Below are 18,202 nucleotides of genomic sequence, written 5' to 3' on the forward strand. Positions count from 1 at the left end.
CAAGCTTGTTCAATGTCACATGCAACTGAGTCAGAACATGGGTTCTTTGATATGGTCAACGGGTGAAGTCCGCAAAACATCAAAGGATTGCTACGAGCCTTGACTATCGATCGTTGCTAGATACGAATTGGTCTATGGAGTATTTAGGCTCGTTTAACCTAATAGAAGAATCTAATCAAGTTAGCATTATCTCTTGGTTGGGTCATGGATGCTCTACCCTATGATTTTGCCAGCCACATGTTTTCGTCTTGCCTCCTCATGATCCATAATTCCGGAAGACGTGGTCAGGACTATGTAGCCAAATTGTCTAGACGGTAACAGCTTCACAACCCATTTCTCGAAGTCTACCATGCGAACATTGTAGCGTGGGTTGATGACACCGGTCTTGTTGATGCTAGCAATCTTTAGTTTGACAGTTCGAAGTGCTTGATCGGAGCCAAATACCGTCCGTTTAATTGTATGACTATTTTTCCCGACCGATGGTCATCAACTTCTTCGAATTCGCCAATATAGCCTGTGGAATAAGGTTAGCGATGTCGCGGTCGAATAAACGTTGAAACATCACAAGGGTATTCAGCGAACGTGTAAGATCAACCGCAAGAGTTCAATCTATCGGACCGGTAAAGGGCAGGGATCGTATTATACAGATACTGTATGAGATCATTGCCCAGTTTTGAATCCGAATGAAGTATATCTAGTCGAAATATAAGAGAGCTTTCTTCACCTACCGTGCTTCTGCATGCAATGTAAGAATTTGACGATGACTTTTGAGCTTGGCCGTATGAGGACTTGACGCTTGCCAGCTTTCTCAGCGTTGTTGATGGCATTGAGCGCATCATTGAGAACACTAGTCTTGACCATGGTTGCGACGACTCTTGAGATTCTCAGCTCGTTGCACGGAACTGAGGTATCTGTTGACCAGCACCGAGATTTTGTTAGTCCATGAGCTTAGAACGTCCCCATATCATCAGAGGGTTCAATGGTCTTCGCGCAATAGCACTTGGTCCGCATCACAAGACAGCAATATGATCACCGCAGGTTGTAATCCGAATCATTCACGTACCTCGAGCTTGAATTGTTCCTTGTTAGCGAGAGTGTCGCCTTTCAAAAAACCTGTGGTACTACTACGGCTCGCTTCGATGAAGCTAGAGCTGGAATAGCCTAGTGTCGATTGGATTAGATTAGAGTGCATTTGAACGTCATATGAATGTCTACGTTTTGAAGCATTATTACCATGATTTTGCACTACTTCATCCGATACGCGTCTTCCCTTTTCTCAATCTCTATCTCGATAGATAATGAACGAGGTCGTCTGTTGCACCTGCGCAACCATCATTTCCTCCAACCCACCAGATTACAACGAGAAGACAGCGTTTTCCCAACCAGCGAACAGGCTACTGGACTGCTGTGGTCGTTTGATTTGCGGAAGATGTATACAGGTAAAGTGCTAGGTCCAGACCAAGAGAGTGCGTGCTCAAAATGGCCCAGGAAAACCCGCGGTTCCAGACATATTGTTCGATTTTGCATCTACATTTCGCCCTTGCCACAACTCACAAGTTCTCCAGGTCCCTACTGCCAAATATCGTCAAAGGCTTCAGCGCTACCCTCACATGGCCTTCGAGAGCCTCCAGCATATGCGCCACCCAAAACGCCTAAAGGATCTTTCGAGAATGAGCAGCCCCCAGCTTACTCTATATCGGAACAACGAACGCCACCAACAGAGAAAGGTCGAGAGCAATGCGAGGATACTTTGCACTTCCTCGATCTGTCCCAAGACACCATACCTTCCCTCGCGCTCCGCTACAAAGTCCCTCAAATTGCTTTGCGCCGGAAGAATAACCTCTTTGCGGATCACTTGCTTGCAGCAAGAAAGACGATCCTAGTACCGGGCGAATTCTACAAGGGCGGGGTGAGTCTGAGTCCGAAACCGCTAGAGGATGAAGAAGAAGAGCTTCGAAAGTCAAAGATTAGGAGGTGGATGGTGACGACTAAGAACCCTGAGTATGTGATTTACAACTCGCCTTTGTCGCGCAACGTGTGGTTTTCTGATTATTGTTTAGCTATGATATGGCGTTATTGTATCTTCAACAAGCAGAATACAAGCTTGATGCTGCCGTCGAATCTTATGTTGCGGATGAGAGATGGGAGCGCGAGCACCCGCTTGAGAGCTCTTCCAGAGGAAAATCTGCACGGCGGCGACAGTTTGGTATCGGAATCAGCTTGACAGGTCAGCTTTCGTGACGTCTGATCAGAAGTGGTAGCCTTGTTTAAGCTAAATCAACACCACATTCGAGATCATTGTTCCAATTTCTCCCGTTGTGAATTTTTTATGTTTACCTTGGGCATGCCTCTATCATAACTCGGCATTGGACCTCGGCACTTCGACTCCGCAACTCCGCAAAAAAGCCATGACGAAGAAGTGAAAAGCTGCGTTTTCGCACCATGCGACCTCCTCATTGTAAACAAAATGGCTTCAGAAGCTAAAGTACAGATTGAGCTTAAAGACTTCAACGGCTTGTTCCGCCTTGATGGCAAGGTGGCAGTGGTGACAGGTGGGTCCAGAGGTTTGGGTCTCCACGCAGCTTCAGCGTAAGCGATATATACACTTGCGGTTCCTAACATCTCGACTAACCACTTATCAATATCAAATCAGTCTTCTCCAAGCTGGCTGTGCAAAAGTCTATATAACTTCCCGGAAAGCTGAAGCCTGCGATACCGCCTGCGAAGCCCTCAATGCCCTTTCAAACAAACGATCAGGCGCCCAAGCCATCTCCGCCCCAGCCGATAGCAGCAAGATCTCGGGCGTTGAGGCCTTACTGAGAAAAGTTGCAGAAACAACAACTCATGTTGATATCTTGTTAGCGAACGCGGGAGCAACATGGGGCGAGAAATTTGATACGCATCCTGACTCGGCGTTTGCGAAGGTAATGGATCTGAATGTCAAGAGTGTTTTCAATACGATACGATTGTAAGCTGAATAGCGAATGTCAAATGATAAGTCTGATGACTAACATGAATTGACTAGGTTCGCACCGCTGCTGCAGAAGATTGCTACGGCCGAGAGCCCGTCACGAGTCATTGTCACTGCATCCACCGCCGGCATCCAGGTTGGGTCCTTGGGCGATAGTGCCACCTTTGGCTACTCTGCATCCAAGGGTATACCATCCCAACATCTCTTCAGGTTCACCTCCGCTGCTCTACCTTACCTACTGACAACGCTATAGCTGCCGTGATACATCTTGCGCGGAATTTGGCAGTTGAGCTAGGTCCGAGACATATACTAGTCAACAGTATTGCGCCCGGATTCTTCCCTTCGAAGATGGCGAACGGCATGATCGCGGGTTATGGAGGTGAGGAGGCTTTAGCAAAGCAAAACCCGAACCAGAGACTAGGTCGACCAGAAGATATTGCAGGAGCGGTGATTTATTTATGCAGTCCCGCGTCAAGTCATGTGGATGGTGCAACCCTACCGCTGGATGGCGGAGGGATATGGTCTAAAACCTCTAAAATGTAACCCTAAACAGTTTTCGTCTTTCCTGTTTGAAAACACTTTGGAAAATTGCATCATTCGCAATTGTGGGTCGAAAGTCATCACGAGGGTTTCTCTGATAGGTTCATATCATTCTTTTTCATTGGCTAAGTGAGCTTAGATCGCTAGTTTTAATCGTTCCGTGACTCTTGCCAATTGGAAGGGATACATGACTTTGGGTATACATGATTCTATGCTGCCACCTTCAAAGATCCGTCCACTCCGTATTACTTTGACTCCGATATCTAGTGAGGTGTAATTGGTGCTGCGGGTGCATGGTCGTGTTGCAAGCTGTTATATACAGATGCTGTAGGGTAGAAGGGTACCTTCTGAAATTGAAGATGTAGGTAGGCGATGTGGAATGGCACGGCCGGAAAATAGGGTGTAATTGATGGTGCTCTGCTGGTGTATTGCTGTGCTGAGTGTGCAATAGAGTGGGGAGCCATCCTGGTCTGGCGCTGGGATAATCTATGGAGCTTGAGCGACTCCACGTGGCTGTTCTCGCCAGTGATGAGCGACCATATCAGAGACGGCAACAGAGTGCTCAAAATAGGCACCTTTCTCTGACTTCTGGCTAGAGGATGGGGGAAGGGATAGGGGACGAGATTGAAGAAACAAGGCCGCAGTCACGACATTGTTTGACCACCCTGTACGGTTACGATTTGTCGTTTTACTTGCTCCCGGGCCCAACGTGCAGTCTCGATCGAACGAGGTTGAAAGTCACGGTTAGTCTTGACATCTTTGATGAGGGCAGTGACCCAGTCCTGCTGGAATAGATTGGCGTAGTCGCCATTGGGAAATGTGTCGGCAAGATCACTACACTTTTGTCAACACGTTCTATGCTCTCACTACCTACGATTCACGTACCCGATGACGCCCATGGCGGATCGTAGAAGAGCTTCGCTTCGGTTCAAATCGCGAGCGATCACGTTTAAGACAGTGAAAATTGGCTCAACGTATTGGGTCAACAGGTGCGCTATGCCATTAGCTAACCTATAGACAAGGGTCCCTTGAATTGGCTTACGTTTAGTCTGCTTCATTGCTAGGATAGTTCCTGACCAAGCATCCATAATGCCCTCTCTCAATGATATTACGTAGTCTAGCATTTCAAATCCTTGGCTCTCATTCGTTGTTACGTTTGCGGCGGCTTGCAATACTTGGCCCACGACAGATAGATAAGTCTCAAAGTGAGGCCCGATTGCCTGAGCAATATCGCCAAATGTCTGAAGAATAGCAGGTCGGAATTGGTTGCTGACAGATTTGTCCTGTACGACACATCAGCTCAGGTGCACACGCAGATCGTTCATTACGTACATTCAGATTGCTCAGCAGATAATTCATGAAGGTATCGCAATATGGCTGTGACATCTCTCCGAGTGAGCGCACAACGTCGCTGACCAACCCGATTGCCATGGCGCAGAGACCAGGCTCTTCCCGATTCCCGAGAGCATTGTACAGGAAAGGCGTGAAAGACTCCATATACTTGCCAAAATCCTCCTCAAGTGCGTTTGCCAAGGCACCCACCGCTGCAAATACGGTATCCGGGACGCTAGATTTTGCACCTACTGAATTCAATATCTGTAGTAGTACGTTCATGATACGGTCTGCGGCTGGCTTGACTTCTCCCTCAAGTCTCTGGATTACGGCTAGAAGCACAGACGCTAGGCTCGTCTGGATCTCTTCAAGGGTGATGCGATCCTCAACACTGACAATCTGTTGCTGCATTGGGATAGTGTCTTCAAGTCGCTTCAGAATGACGTCTGCTGTCTTAGCAACAGTAGGCAGACTGTCATTAGCAGAATTAGTGATGAAGGCGTTCAGAACCTCGTACGCAGCCATGCGGAGCTGGTTATCGGTATCAGACCCTTCCGTAACTGAAAGCAGCGTCGAAATACTGTCTGAGAAATGAGGTGAGAGTGGATTCTCCTGCGCACCAGGCTCACCAGCGAATCGCTCCGCCAGGTTCATCAATGCCCAGCAACAGGAGCCAGCCATCTTCGGACTGCTCGATAAGCCAGCAAAAAGGGCGCTGATGAGCGGTCGAAGATGCTCTGTTGCATCAATGGACTCCGAAACGTTCTCGCAGATGCGACCGAGGGCAAATGCTGCGGAGTCTTTGACTTGTATTACAGGATCTTCCATCATGCCAATAAGTACGGGCAACCCTTGCTTGATTAGTGGCTGCAGCATTTTTTCATCGGGGCCCTCCATTATGGCCCCGAACGCCGATACTGCAGCATCTCGCATATGCCAGTCAGAGTGCCTGAGATTAAGTTCCACGAAACCCAACACTGTTTGCACAAGCTCACCTCCTACAGTCTGAGCGAAAAGCTGCAAGCACTGATAAGCTGCTCTTGAGACATTATAGTCCTCATCGGCAGCGTCCTCATCCTGTTGTGTGAGTAGCTGAAGAAGAACTGGTACCACTTCACGTGCCGCTATCCGTGCAAAGTTGAAGAATGGTCTTAGTTCAGTACCATCCGCTGACGCCTGAGTTCTTGATGTTAGATGAGCTCCAGAAGATATGGAACTTGACTCACCATAGCATTATCGTCTTCAATAGACAACTCTTCCTCGCAGACGGTGCACCAAAATTCGATGGCCAGCTTGGCCACGTCTTCTTCTGGATTCTTCATTCCCATAATAGTCAGGCCAAATAAGGCCTTCTCCATGTAGAACTTCATTTTGTCGTAGTAGAGCCCCATAATTCTATTCAAGCATCCGTATGCACCAGCCTCGACGCGGACATCACCTGTCTGTGTTGCCTCACAGATAACTTGCATTATATAGTTCCTCTCTCCTTCATTTTCAAAATTTGTACGGACAAATTCCAGACAATCTGATAGGGAGTTCACCGCAGCTAGGCGGACGTCATTGTTAGTCTCCTCTTTCCGAGCGCCCTGAACGACGGCTGTGAGAATGGCATTTGAGTGCTGAACGAGGCTATCGCGGAGATCCTGATCTTCACTCTCGCAAATAAATCCAATAGTGTGTAAAGATGCCTGCTTCAAATAGTCTTCGCCTTCTCCAACATTCTCCACGAGCGCTGGCATCAATTCCTGCCACTGATTTCGTGGGATATCGATCGCAGCAATTGCCGAAATAAATTGAGCAGAGGCCTGGCCAGCTCTTCCGTCTTTTGATTTCAGTGTTTGCAGTGCAAGTTGACGCACCGAACTCTTTGTCGCCGCATCGACCGACTGAAGCCATCGTGACTGTGTGTCCTTCAGTCGGGTGTAGTCTCGTGCTGAGAAGGCATTTTTCAGGGCGATACCCGCAGCCTGGCGAATGGCCGACTGAGCATCCTCATTTGCTAGCTCTTTCGCAAGTGTCGTCAAGTAGGTGGACTACGGTCAATGGTCAGCTCATGTCTCAAGACTGAAGCATCTAGCGAAGCGAGAGTATCAGCCGTCGACGTACGAAATTGCCCTCCGCCGCCTGATTCAGTTGCTGTTCAGCATTCTGGCGGGCAGTCGCGTCTAGAATGATCAGTACGGGTAAGGCACATGAAGGTGACGCGAAAAGAGCCTATTCTCACCTGGAGAGAATGTGTTCTGAAGCACTTGGTTGACATCCATCCTGGGGGAGTATGCCAGACCGCTCCAGGGAATCAGGCTTGATCGTAGGCAGGAAAATCAATCAGGTTGAAGAGAATGTGGAGAAAGAGAGGTAAATGAGACACTGAAGTACTTGCGTATTCCTCTACCTTAAGTGTTGTAGCTTTATTTGTTTTTCGTGAATGACGACAAATGTTTGGCCCAGGCTACGAATGTCGCTAGGGCACACCTCCCAAACAACTACACAACCCACACTTATACAATCAGAGACTCATTTCGATCCATACAATCACTAATTTTGACGTTGCTGAAGTTTCATATTGGTGCAAGGCTGTGCATTGCTATGCCCTCTGCGTTTTACGTCTCTTCCAGCGATAGATGCTTAGCAATTATCCAACGCTGAGAGCTATTTGGATGTGATTTTCTTCGGATAGAGCATCTCAACCTTGAAAGCTTGAGAGCTTCGAGTCTATGAAGCGGCTACGAATCGACTCCATGTGCTGCCCTTCCCCACAATATTGCCCAGTGTTGATGGCTTCTCCCTGCATGTAGTCTTTAATCATCCCTTGACATCTGGCGTCATATTGACAGGCGACCCCTTTTCATTGGAGCTATCGAAGTCGTACACACGATAATGAAAGTTATCTTGTGCTACTACACAGGCTGCTCGTCGCCCTTTCCTGCCACTGACTTCAACCTTCTGTGGTGTCCAGGAAACGCCTCCAGGAAGCTCAATCCATGTATGCTCTTCAAGCCTTTCCATAACAGAAAAATCAAGCGCGATGACCGTGTTTACCGATGCTGTCACTTCGTTCAGCCGACTTTTACGGAATTGGACGTCTTCGGTATATCTGAATGTCAAAAGCCGGGAGTTATCTATCATGCAATTAGATCTCATTGCGGTTTGTCCAATCTCCATGTTACTTTACCAAGACGTGAGATAGCGACTATCATTTCTCTGTCATCTAAAAATCGGCTGTCGCGCAAATGCCAATCTCCAAGGTCGATTAGGGCTGATTCGACGCCCTCGATAGTGCTCATTCCGTGCTCAATACTAATCATAACTCGATACAATTCGATTTCTAAAGGTTTAGTTTTACTACCTTCCCCAGTAGGATCGCTTTCACTCACTATGCATTGAATTAGCAATGAGTACATATTGAACACAGCTGTCAGTCCTTTGCGCGCTCTAAATAAGTTAGTCAATGAGCGACAGCACTTGTACCCTGGTGCTCACTTCGCACAGCATCCTCATGTCTACAATGTTTGCGGGACCTTTTGTAAGAAGACAAGGGCGGCCAAGTCGGGTGTTCCTTCGTTGTGTCTCTGCAATACTGCTGTATAATTTGCCGCATTGCTGATCTAGGTGACTCACTAGGGCATCAAGGCGTGGCAGTTGCTTTGTCTGTTTGGATCTGTCATCCTTTTTTTTCGTTTTGTCTTGGTATAGTTTGAATAGTGATCCACCCTCAGCTTCCAGATCCCAATACTCTATTCCATCTGACACATCGTAAATCCGCAAGTATGCAAGGAGACGGCTATGCTTCATAGGTCCTTGAATATATTTCAGTGTATTTGTATAATCAATATTGAGATTCGTCTCATGGTCATCAGAAATGTTGGTTTCAGAAGCTTGGGCATCAATTTCCTGCCGAAGCCAGGTAGAAAAGGCATGAAACTGTCGCAACTCAATTCCACAGTCAATCAGCAATTGATGCGCAATGAGTTGTAAGCAGCTTAAAGTGTCGATGACATTGTCCAAATCCTGAGTAGACAAATCTAGATGGCGATTCGAGACCTGAAATCTTGACAATCCTCGAAGGTGACTCGCAAGTACAACAAATCGTTCTAGCGCTGGCAACAGGTGCTCGTGTGATAGACGCCTAATACTTTCATAGCCCGTCACGAGAGCTTTCTCCCACCTTTTATGTCCCTAACGCCTCGCCTGTCAGTTGGTTCTGCAGAAGGAAATTCACAAAATCACTCACGCGGTCACCTAATTGATCGACTAGCCATTCCTTAACGTCATCTGGGCAGTGACCAGTCACAACCAGATGATATGCAGCCTGAGTCCAGTTCCAGTCCCCTTTTTCGCGTAGAGTCTCTTCTATATTTGTGATAAACTTGCTAGGTAGCTCTAGCGCCGCTCTGAAGTCATCGTACAGCTGTTCCTGGACCTGGCGGATGTAACGTAGTAGGTTTTGCATTTGCGTAGATTTAGAAGCGAGATTCAAGAGATAACTCCCTGCATTGGAAAGGAGTCGTAGGTCCATGCAAACAAGACTGATCGCATCATCATGTCCATCAGACGTAGACACCAGTACTGACTGGGTTGTGGAGAACGGATGATAGGAATGCATGAGAGGTCGACATGTGATAGGATTCAAGAAAACATTTTGGAGCTGAAACATTCCGATAGGAAAGAAGTCGTAAATACTCAGATGCACAGTTCCGTCCTCAAAGCCTAACCACAGAATATCTGCTGAATTTCTAGAGTCCTTGGTCAACGGTCGGAAAATCGTGTCCAGGGATGCTCGTGAACTGAAGATATCATCCCTAGAATCTTCAGCTTTTGTGGCCCTTCGTCTACATGGCATGCTCACTCGATACCTCCTGAAGACAGTGGACTTAGTTTTAGCAGAACCCTTTCTACTTCTAAAAAGGCAAGTTCCTGAGGCAAATTAGGTGGGGCACTGGTGGAATTTGCTGATTTGGATTCATCCAGATGGCTATCCGATGCCTTCGATGAGCTTTTGTTCACAGAGTTGACGCTCCAGCCAAGGTAGCATATTTTTGAACTGGAATACTTTGAGCAGTCGATACGATGCACAGCCTTGCCAGTGCGCGAATTCGTCAGATATAGTGCTCGATTATCAAAGGCAACGGCAAGGGATTGCCCTGCGGAATGGAAGCTCGTCAGTAGGGCACACTAGGCTATCCAAAAATGGCATGCAATCAGAGATACCATTTGGCTTCCAAGCAATTCTTGCAACTTTACTGTCACGCTGGCGGTCTTGCACACTGAAGACTTCTTGCCCGTTGAGTCTGAAGACATGCACGCGCTCGTCGATAGTGGCTACCGCTATTAAATCCATGGTTGGACAGTAGGCAAGATGTTCGGCATTGAGGGCTGGTTGTAATACTTTCTCGGCTACAGGCCTGGCCATTCTGACGTTGTAGGCAGAAGCAATGCTTAGAGCTCATCATACGCGCTGTGATGGAGCAAATTGTGGACTGTGTTGGGTGTCGTTTGGACGATGAGTTTGGTGAAGGTTCAAAGCGCACGGCACTATCAAATAACGAAACATTTCAAGATGCTACATCATTTGGCAACTCGGCAATTGGAAGGCATTAGAAGAAGCTGGCAGTATCATTGATATGGTCTAGCGAGCTTTTGGGCCTGGAGGTTCAAATCCATTACTTTTTCTCACAGTCCAGGGTCTATCATATACTTATCAGCTACAGACTTTACATCCTTGGCGAAAGATAACTGCTGATCCATTTCCACCAACGAAACCGAAGTGACCTGACGGTTGAATATTAGCCTGTTTTAAGTGAAATCATAGAAGAATAGAAATGGGGAAGTTGGGGCAGTCCTACATCAACGTCCACAAAGGGTTTGCTCTTGGAGAATTGCACGTTGATAGGAAAGAACTCCCCTTCATCTTCTGCTTGGGCTTCAAATTCGAATGATCCGTTAGAATTTGCTTCGTCGACATTTCCTACCGTCCACTCGAGAGAATCCCCGGAAACTTCATATATTGCATCGAAGCTTGAGACCGCGGGTTCACTTGTGCGGTAAGGTATCGTCATCACGACATCGCGTAGTGCATCAGATCCGTTGAGCTCATAATCTATCGTAATGCTGTAGTTGTCATCTGAACCCTTCTGAATCCATACATTGAATGTGATCGGTGCGAAGCTCGAAGCATCGGCTCCCACAGGAGCAGAAGCACTCCAGCGCAAGACACCGACGGGAGTATCTGAGGGAAAACCAGTTGATTGGTCCTTAAGTTGAATATTTTTGGAGGAAGCAAACTGACTTCTGTCTACCTTTGGGTGAGTCTTAAATTGAGCATTGTGCGTCGGATTTGCGACAAGCGCTAATTTGACTTTCGCGAGTGAAGAATCAGAAATACGAAGCGTTAAATCACCCTTGACGTTGAAAGAACTCATTGCGCCTTCCTTGTCGAATTTCGCCGATATAGCTTCTCCTATAATGACTTGAATCGCGTCGCGGTCAGTAGATGCTGACGTACGCCCGACTGCTGCCTTTTCGCTCGTGGTAGACTGCTGAGCTGGAACGAGAGGTGCATTATCCTCCGCGGAAGCACCGAGATCACCCTTGACGCGCTCAAACATATCTGTGGTTTTGGACTTCTTACCCAGCTGCATACCTTTGCCTTTTGATACAGCTGTTCTGCTAGTCCGTCAATAAACAGGCTGCTGAATAACGACAACGGACTCACTTAAAAGACTTGCTCTTCTCGGCCTCATAGCTGTCGTATGTGCTGTGGGTTGGGGTACGGGTTGGTGGAGTATAAGTAGGATATGAGGGTGCTCGCGGTACGGCTCCTTTCCCACTACGGGACATCTCTTTGCGTTGAAGCTCTAGTTGTTTAGCCTTTCTTTTCCTCTCCTCGGTCGCTTCAAGCTCTTTATTCTACGACGCATCAGCACTGTAATAGACTCTGCCGATTTGCCTGGCTATCTGTACCCTGGAAATGATTTCCTGTATCCTCTCCTCATTACTTTCCATGTCTAAGAAGTTTTTGATTTGAGTAAGGGAAAGGTTTTCCCGGTATCCAAGGCTTATAACCTCGTCAAATGCACTCAGTAGCTCGTACGCGTTGCGAAGGATTTCCCTTTCATCTAAGCTCTTGCAGATGCTGCTAACTACCTGAGCAAAAAGGTGTAAAGAGTCAATATCCTGGAGAATATTTGACTGTCGATTGGTGATGAGGACCATGTATAATTCATCGAGAGGTTGATACACATAGCGAACATTATCTTGTTCGACAGTTGTGTGCTGCGTTCCGGAATCCGCTAATTTGGGAAACGATGCCAGTAGACCCTCAATTCTGGAGCGTGCGACTTCTCTGAAATGTCTCGACAGCACCGCTTTCCCTCCACGAGTACATATGGAAGCGGCAAGCACCACCTACGACGCTTCAGCAAAGGCTTAGTGACATTAAATTTGATAGGCTTACCATTCTCAGGGTCTACGGAGGAGTTGTCGGGTATGAGACTCTTAGTACATGGAAAAGCGCGACCCAGCGGTAGAGGAGAGATTACATCACCTAAGATACCTATCCCGACGTTGGCTATTCATCGCGTGTCGTGGTCACTTGTTTTTTGATACATAAAATTAGCTGTAATCATATTACCGCTAAAGCTAGACCTAGTGCGGCTATGACAGGCATCACGCTACTCTGCGGAGGGAGTTTAAAGAACCCCCGTCTGAATCCACCTTCTTTCCTTTATGACCCTTCAACTCCTCACATTCCGTTATCGATGTGTTGTGTTAATTACTTGTATGTGATCAGTACATCACCAAAAATTCGACCTCGTATGACACCTCCCGCCCTTCCGGAACTGACTAGTCATCTCTTACTTTCTTCTTATGTTGCTCCACTTTCTTAATCTCAAGTCCTCTCTCCTACAAGAACAGAAGTAAAATGCAAACCAGAACTCATAACTTGAGAATCCTCAGATCAAGATGATGGCATTCCAAAACCTTGCGGAACTTCCCTCTGGTACTGAAGACGCGATGGAGACCAGCGAGTTCGATCGCGATTTCGATCGAGAAGAGGACATAGACATAGACCTTGAATTTGCGAATGACAGGCTTCAGCCACAGCCCGAACCTGATCAAGAAATGCAAGAGGAGCTCGACAGACCGCCTGAACTACCAAGGTCTATCATATTTGGAAGTGGTGGTACAGATACCCTGATGGAAGACGACGCGTACGCGGAGCGGACTTCTGAAGCCGATTCTGTACATGACGAAGTCATTCAGGATGCAGAAACTGAAATTGTTGTCCCAAACGAAGACGTTATTGAAGATGATCTTGAAGGAAACGAAGAAAACCATGATGACCAGGATTTGACCTTGCAAATGCAAGGTGACATAGTGGAACAGTATGAAAGAAACGATACGGATGAAGTACTAGAGCATGTGGATGAAGACACACGACCGGGCAATGCCAGTTCCCATGTCGATCAAGAAACCTCGAGCAATGCTGAACAAGAGTCGCATCATAATGTTAATGAAGGTGATCCGGAGAATTCTGCGATAGACCCTGACAGAGAGGCTACCCCCTCAGACACACTGGATGAGGAAGCGGCCAGTGTTCCTACTGTGAAGCAAGAGGATGTTCCGGAGCCGAACTATGACGATGGTGCAGGTCAAGAGAATCATGAATTTGTTGGCCGTGATCACAGGGAAGAAGCAATCGCTCAGAATTCAACACTTGACCTCATTCAGGATGAACTCTTTGAAGACAAAGAGCTTGAATTTCTTCACCCGATCTATATCTATTATCAAGATGAAGAGGACGAGATTTATCTTTTCGAGCCAAGGCACCAAGACCGGGAGAATACACGTACCTTCCTTCTTGGCGACCAAACTCTTTTCTACGAAGCAATTGAGGTGATGCTTCACGCATGCAGAAAGGTCCTCAAAGATAACATTGGCGAGGACGATGAATTGGAGATGTCTGTAGACGGCCTTGACTTAAAGTTCAGTGAGGTAAGCAAGCACTTCCTCACATCCCACGCCTGATACGCAATTGCTGATTGTTTCAAGTCAACCGTAATAAATCCGAGTCTGACATTTGCATCGCTGCTCGCTACATTCACTCAATTACATAGAAATGATGGCATTGATCCACCGCCTTTGTGCGTCCACCTGTATACAAGGCCGAACTTCTCACGTCGGTGGCAACAGTTGTGTAACGAAGCAAATGAAGGCAAAGGTTATTCTGCTGTTCAGGTGGTTGATAAGATAACTTTAGCAGAGACCGAGGCATACCATGACGGTAAAGACGAAGTTGCATTGGAAAATGCCAATAACGCCATTCAAGATGAGGTTTCAAACCCTCAGACCATAAACTTACAAGATACAAAGGCTCAAAATGTCCTTAAGGAAGGCCAAGGGTCGACTGACAAAGATGTCGAAGGCACTGTTGACTCCACACTCGACCGCGAAAACCAACGAGATGTATCCTCGAGGCTGCAGGAACGCCAAGACGAAGACTACGCGGAGACATCTGTGCAGCCATCAAAATTTGAAAGTGGAGACGCACAAGCATTCAATTCCCTCGACAAAGATGACTTGTATGAGGAAGACGACTACGACTTGGCGGATGAAGTTATCGATCATGCTGATGATAATGATAACGGGAATGAGAGTCCGGATTCGTCTGCTGATTCCTCCACCCTGAAAGGTGAGGATAGCATGAGTGCCAAGGAATTTTTGCTAGAAGTATCTTCTGAGCCTTCAACAAAATTCGACACAATGTATCCAAATGGGACCAAATTGTCATCAGATGGCCTACATGCGGATGGCGATCAAAGCACTGGAGCCGTCGTTAACGAAGACGAAAATAAGCATCCAGAGGATTTTAGGCAAATTGAATTCCTCAAAGTTGAAGAAACTCAAGATGATTTATTCGCTGACAATGGTGTTTCCACTAACGATACTGACGCAGTACACGGGATTAAGTCGTTAAACTCGATCCTGAAAGAGGTAAACAATGAAATAGATGCGAACGCGGAGGCCGACATTTTGGCTTCTGAAAGCTCTGACAAAATCCAACAAGCACCAACATCGGTTCATGATCCGACAGATTTTTCGAGGAGGCCAGACAGCGAAGCGGATGTGGCATCTTCAACTGTTGCCGAAGACGGAGCTTTTCCTCTTGATGAAATTGAAGACCCTGATGAAATATATTCGACCGAACAAGCGAGGGAAATAAAGAATGAAACTAGTCTTGCAGGATTGAAGGGGGACAGCACTGCTTTCTCCTCAGCGGAGGACCATCAAAACAGAACAGAAGACACAGTGGATTATCATACCCCGAGTAAATCCATTCACACCTCAAACATAGCCGAACCCCTACCAGAGACAGCCCAAGAAGCTTCGCAAGAGGATGGCAGTCATACGCAAGAGGATGGCAGTCATACGCAAGAGGATTTGAATAGACACGACGACCTTGAGCCTCAGCATATTGCCGAGCGTGAGCCAAGTCCTAGTCCTGGCTCGCTAAAACGACGTCGAAGCAAGGATGCAGTGGATTTCGCAGTAAATGATTTAGTTCAAGGTGAGAATCGTTCTTTACAAAAAACCGGTCATATCATGTGATCAATCACTGATCATTGTTCAGATGCGAAACGGGTCCGCTCTTCTTGAGGATTGATCAGACATCAGTCGCCACATTGCTTGCTCTGGCGGTTTTGTCTTTAATTTTGTGGCATACCCCGCCAGCAGGACTCGCTTGATAATCAAATAGACCGGATGTCGCTACAAGTAGACTACTGACTCCGGTCAAGTGAACGGCAACTCCGAAACCTCGAACACGTCCCCAATCATCGTGTGTCGAAATTCATCGACTTTCTGGGGTTCAATGCAATCTCAAAAAATCATGGTAGGTTCTGAGCATTCGCTAATATTCAACAGCAGGTCCCCCCCTTTCTTCCCCTAGCCTTTTATCTATTTTCTTACTACGCATGATACCCCCCAAGTCGAGGTCTATGAATACTGCAAATTCCGCAGAACGAACGACTTGTTGCCAATCGAAGTCCTGGTCGATTGATGTGCCAGTCTTTCAGCAATCAATTTGAGAACTGCTATGGCGTCAATACTATACATTGTTTAGAAAGCATCATCTGCGCTGAATAGCATATGCAGAGTACACCATACAAGACCTAAGTTTAATCCTGCTTTGTAATCTCGCGCCAAGTGTATTGTAAATCTGAATGTATTGAATTTAAAGTTCTCTGCCAGGGACCGGCAAGAGCCCGTCCCAACCTAATCCGAAAATAGTTGCTGGGCGCGTCTGTGTCGCTTCTTCTCCATGGAATTCCCATTCTTTGCAATTCAAGCTGTCAATCCTAGCAGGCAAACATAGATAATCAATCTTCAGCCAAGCGTCCCTCCAGTAAGTCTCAACAGCTGTAGCGCTCCTTGAGCACTAGCGAACCAACGACCTCCATCTGAGCAAGAGATCGCTCCCCCTGGCTGCGACATTTCGACACTCACCTGCAACTCAACAGATCTCTTCGTCGTATATGCGCCTAGAATGCTTGATCTTCCGGTTGTTTGCAGAAAAGCATAGGAGCTACGTTGTACTGGCGCCGCAGCACAAGAGGACGCCCTCTGGGTCCTCTTCGAGTGCCTTTGACCTACTCCACCTGGCCACCTCCTGAGCCGCAAAATGGTGGAGGATAAATATGTGGGCCTGGCGCTTGCTATAGTGTCAACTATGGCTATTGGCACAAGTTTTGTTATTACTAAGAAGGGTCTGTTAGATGCTGGTCAACGGCACGGCTTTGAAGGGGAAGGATTTGCATACTTGAGGAGCCCCGTTTGGTGGGGGGCATAATAACGATGGTCGTGGGAGAGATTGCCAACTTTGCTGCATACGCTTTTGCGCCGGCTATACTGGTCACACCGTTAGGGGCCCTCAGCGTTTTGATCGGTGCAGTGCTGGGAGCATATTTCCTGGACGAAATATTGGGCACATTAGGCAAATTGGGCTGCGCTGCCAGCCTGGTAGGTTCCGTCATAATCGTGTTGCATGCTCCACCAGACAAGGAAATCAAAACTGTCGATGAGATTCTACAATATGCTATACATCCAGGTGCGTACATTAACACTCGATATCCAAACAGTGAACTCACTATTTTCGCCAGGCTTCCTGCTATATTGTATAGCGGTCGCTATCTTTGCGATTGTAATGATCTACAGAGTTGCTCCACGCTACGGAAAGAAAAATCCTTTAATATACATTTCGATATGTTCCACCGTTGGCTCTGTATCTGTCATGTCCGTGAAGGCTTTCGGGATCGCCTTGAAACTTACGTTGAATGGTAACAACCAATTTGATCATCCTTCAACATACGCCTTCGCCATCGTCACGATAGCGTGCATTTTGACACAAATGAACTATTTCAATAAAGCATTGAGTCAATTTTCCACATCCATGTACAGACGCTCACAAAATTTGGTCAAAGTCATGCTAACTAAAATCAGAGTCAATCCTCTATATTATGTCACCTTCACCACCGCCACTCTCTGCGCCTCATTCATCCTATTCCGTGGATTCAACACCACAGATCCCGTGAACACGATATCTTTACTCTGTGGCTTTCTGGTAATCTTCAACGGTGTATATCTACTCAACCTCTCTAGAGGAGACCCGGATGGCGCCAAGCTCCTCAATGGTCACGTATCGAACGGTGTCCCAACGGATGGTATCACTGGACTTCAGACCCGCCATAGCATGCAGGTAAGGAGAAGTCATGAAGACGGGAGATGGAGTCTAGGCAGTGCTGGCTACGGCAGACTCGACGAACGCGGTCGTCTCATGCGTAGAAGCGAAGAACAGGACGTGGGTATGAATCTTGAAGAATTAGCAGGGGAAAGCGATGAGGATCACCGTCATTCGAAGACCGAAGAAGATTACGACGATGGGCGGCCGCTGAAGGTTGAAAGTCGATGATAAACTTGGCATTTTCTTCTTGGAAAAGATGGCGTTCAAGATGGCGTTCAAGATGTATAGTGAGGTCACAGGGTGGCATCACCTCCCAGCGTTCTCGGGATTACAATTGTGAGGTGAATGAGTATCAAAGTTGGGACATTCAACGCGTTGTTCAGGGGATAACGAACCATCATGCGCCTATGTATATATAAACTCGGAGTACAGGTCTAGATGTGAACAAATGTCTTGCCCACTACGAAAGGAAACCATCTTGCCTAGCGGCCTTTGACTGTAAACATTGCGTCATGCACCTGCATATCCCTTCGAAAAAATTTGCGCAACAAAAGTTGACGTTGGTCCGTGAGCACCCTACTACTTCAAACCCTTGACGTTTTGATGAGATTTGAAATCAT

General features: G+C 47.1%; 7 protein-coding genes across 7 annotated transcripts; 3 read left to right on the forward strand and 4 right to left on the reverse strand.

Moving 5' to 3' along the window:
- Positions 1–213: 213 nt before the first annotated feature.
- Positions 214–861, reverse strand: CRP27 (40S ribosomal protein S22; the record flags this gene model as incomplete). The annotated part of the gene is made up of 3 exons (XM_044815012.1): positions 214–394; positions 445–514; positions 729–861. The coding sequence occupies 3 exons, from the start codon at positions 859–861 to the stop codon at positions 214–216; spliced, it is 384 nt and encodes a 127-aa protein (XP_044668112.1).
- Positions 862–1,479: 618 nt separating this feature from the next.
- KY384_006519 (uncharacterized protein) lies at positions 1,480–3,224 on the forward strand (the record flags this gene model as incomplete). Its single annotated transcript, XM_044815013.1, has 5 exons — positions 1,480–1,513; positions 1,566–2,001; positions 2,061–2,227; positions 2,701–2,968; positions 3,026–3,224. The coding sequence occupies 5 exons, from the start codon at positions 1,480–1,482 to the stop codon at positions 3,222–3,224; spliced, it is 1,104 nt and encodes a 367-aa protein (XP_044668113.1).
- Positions 3,225–4,155: 931 nt separating this feature from the next.
- Positions 4,156–7,107, reverse strand: KY384_006520 (uncharacterized protein; the record flags this gene model as incomplete). Its single annotated transcript, XM_044815014.1, has 7 exons — positions 4,156–4,345; positions 4,397–4,505; positions 4,554–4,794; positions 4,844–6,019; positions 6,070–6,876; positions 6,950–7,008; positions 7,068–7,107. 7 exons carry the CDS (start codon positions 7,105–7,107, stop codon positions 4,156–4,158), a joined length of 2,622 nt encoding a protein of 873 aa, XP_044668114.1.
- Positions 7,108–7,980: 873 nt separating this feature from the next.
- Positions 7,981–9,293, reverse strand: KY384_006521 (uncharacterized protein; the record flags this gene model as incomplete). The annotated part of the gene is given in 3 exon segments (XM_044815015.1): positions 7,981–8,206; positions 8,331–9,008; positions 9,025–9,293. 3 exon segments carry the CDS (start codon positions 9,291–9,293, stop codon positions 7,981–7,983), a joined length of 1,173 nt encoding a protein of 390 aa, XP_044668115.1.
- Positions 9,294–10,626: 1,333 nt separating this feature from the next.
- On the reverse strand, positions 10,627–12,299 carry KY384_006522 (uncharacterized protein; the record flags this gene model as incomplete). The annotated part of the gene is made up of 4 exons (XM_044815016.1): positions 10,627–11,506; positions 11,556–11,749; positions 11,804–12,247; positions 12,297–12,299. 4 exons carry the CDS (start codon positions 12,297–12,299, stop codon positions 10,627–10,629), a joined length of 1,521 nt encoding a protein of 506 aa, XP_044668116.1.
- Positions 12,300–12,805: 506 nt separating this feature from the next.
- KY384_006523 (uncharacterized protein) lies at positions 12,806–15,451 on the forward strand (the record flags this gene model as incomplete). The annotated part of the gene is made up of 2 exons (XM_044815017.1): positions 12,806–13,837; positions 13,895–15,451. The coding sequence occupies 2 exons, from the start codon at positions 12,806–12,808 to the stop codon at positions 15,449–15,451; spliced, it is 2,589 nt and encodes an 862-aa protein (XP_044668117.1).
- A 1,072-nt stretch (positions 15,452–16,523) lies between these two features.
- On the forward strand, positions 16,524–18,178 carry KY384_006524 (uncharacterized protein; the record flags this gene model as incomplete). The annotated part of the gene is made up of 4 exons (XM_044815018.1): positions 16,524–16,562; positions 16,670–16,949; positions 17,002–17,802; positions 18,015–18,178. 4 exons carry the CDS (start codon positions 16,524–16,526, stop codon positions 18,176–18,178), a joined length of 1,284 nt encoding a protein of 427 aa, XP_044668118.1.
- Between the last annotated feature and the right edge of the window lie 24 nt (positions 18,179–18,202).

Source organism: Bacidia gigantensis (assembly GCF_019456465.1).
Source record: "Bacidia gigantensis strain McMullin 20006 chromosome Unknown contig_249, whole genome shotgun sequence".
NCBI lineage: Eukaryota > Fungi > Ascomycota > Lecanoromycetes > Lecanorales > Ramalinaceae > Bacidia > Bacidia gigantensis.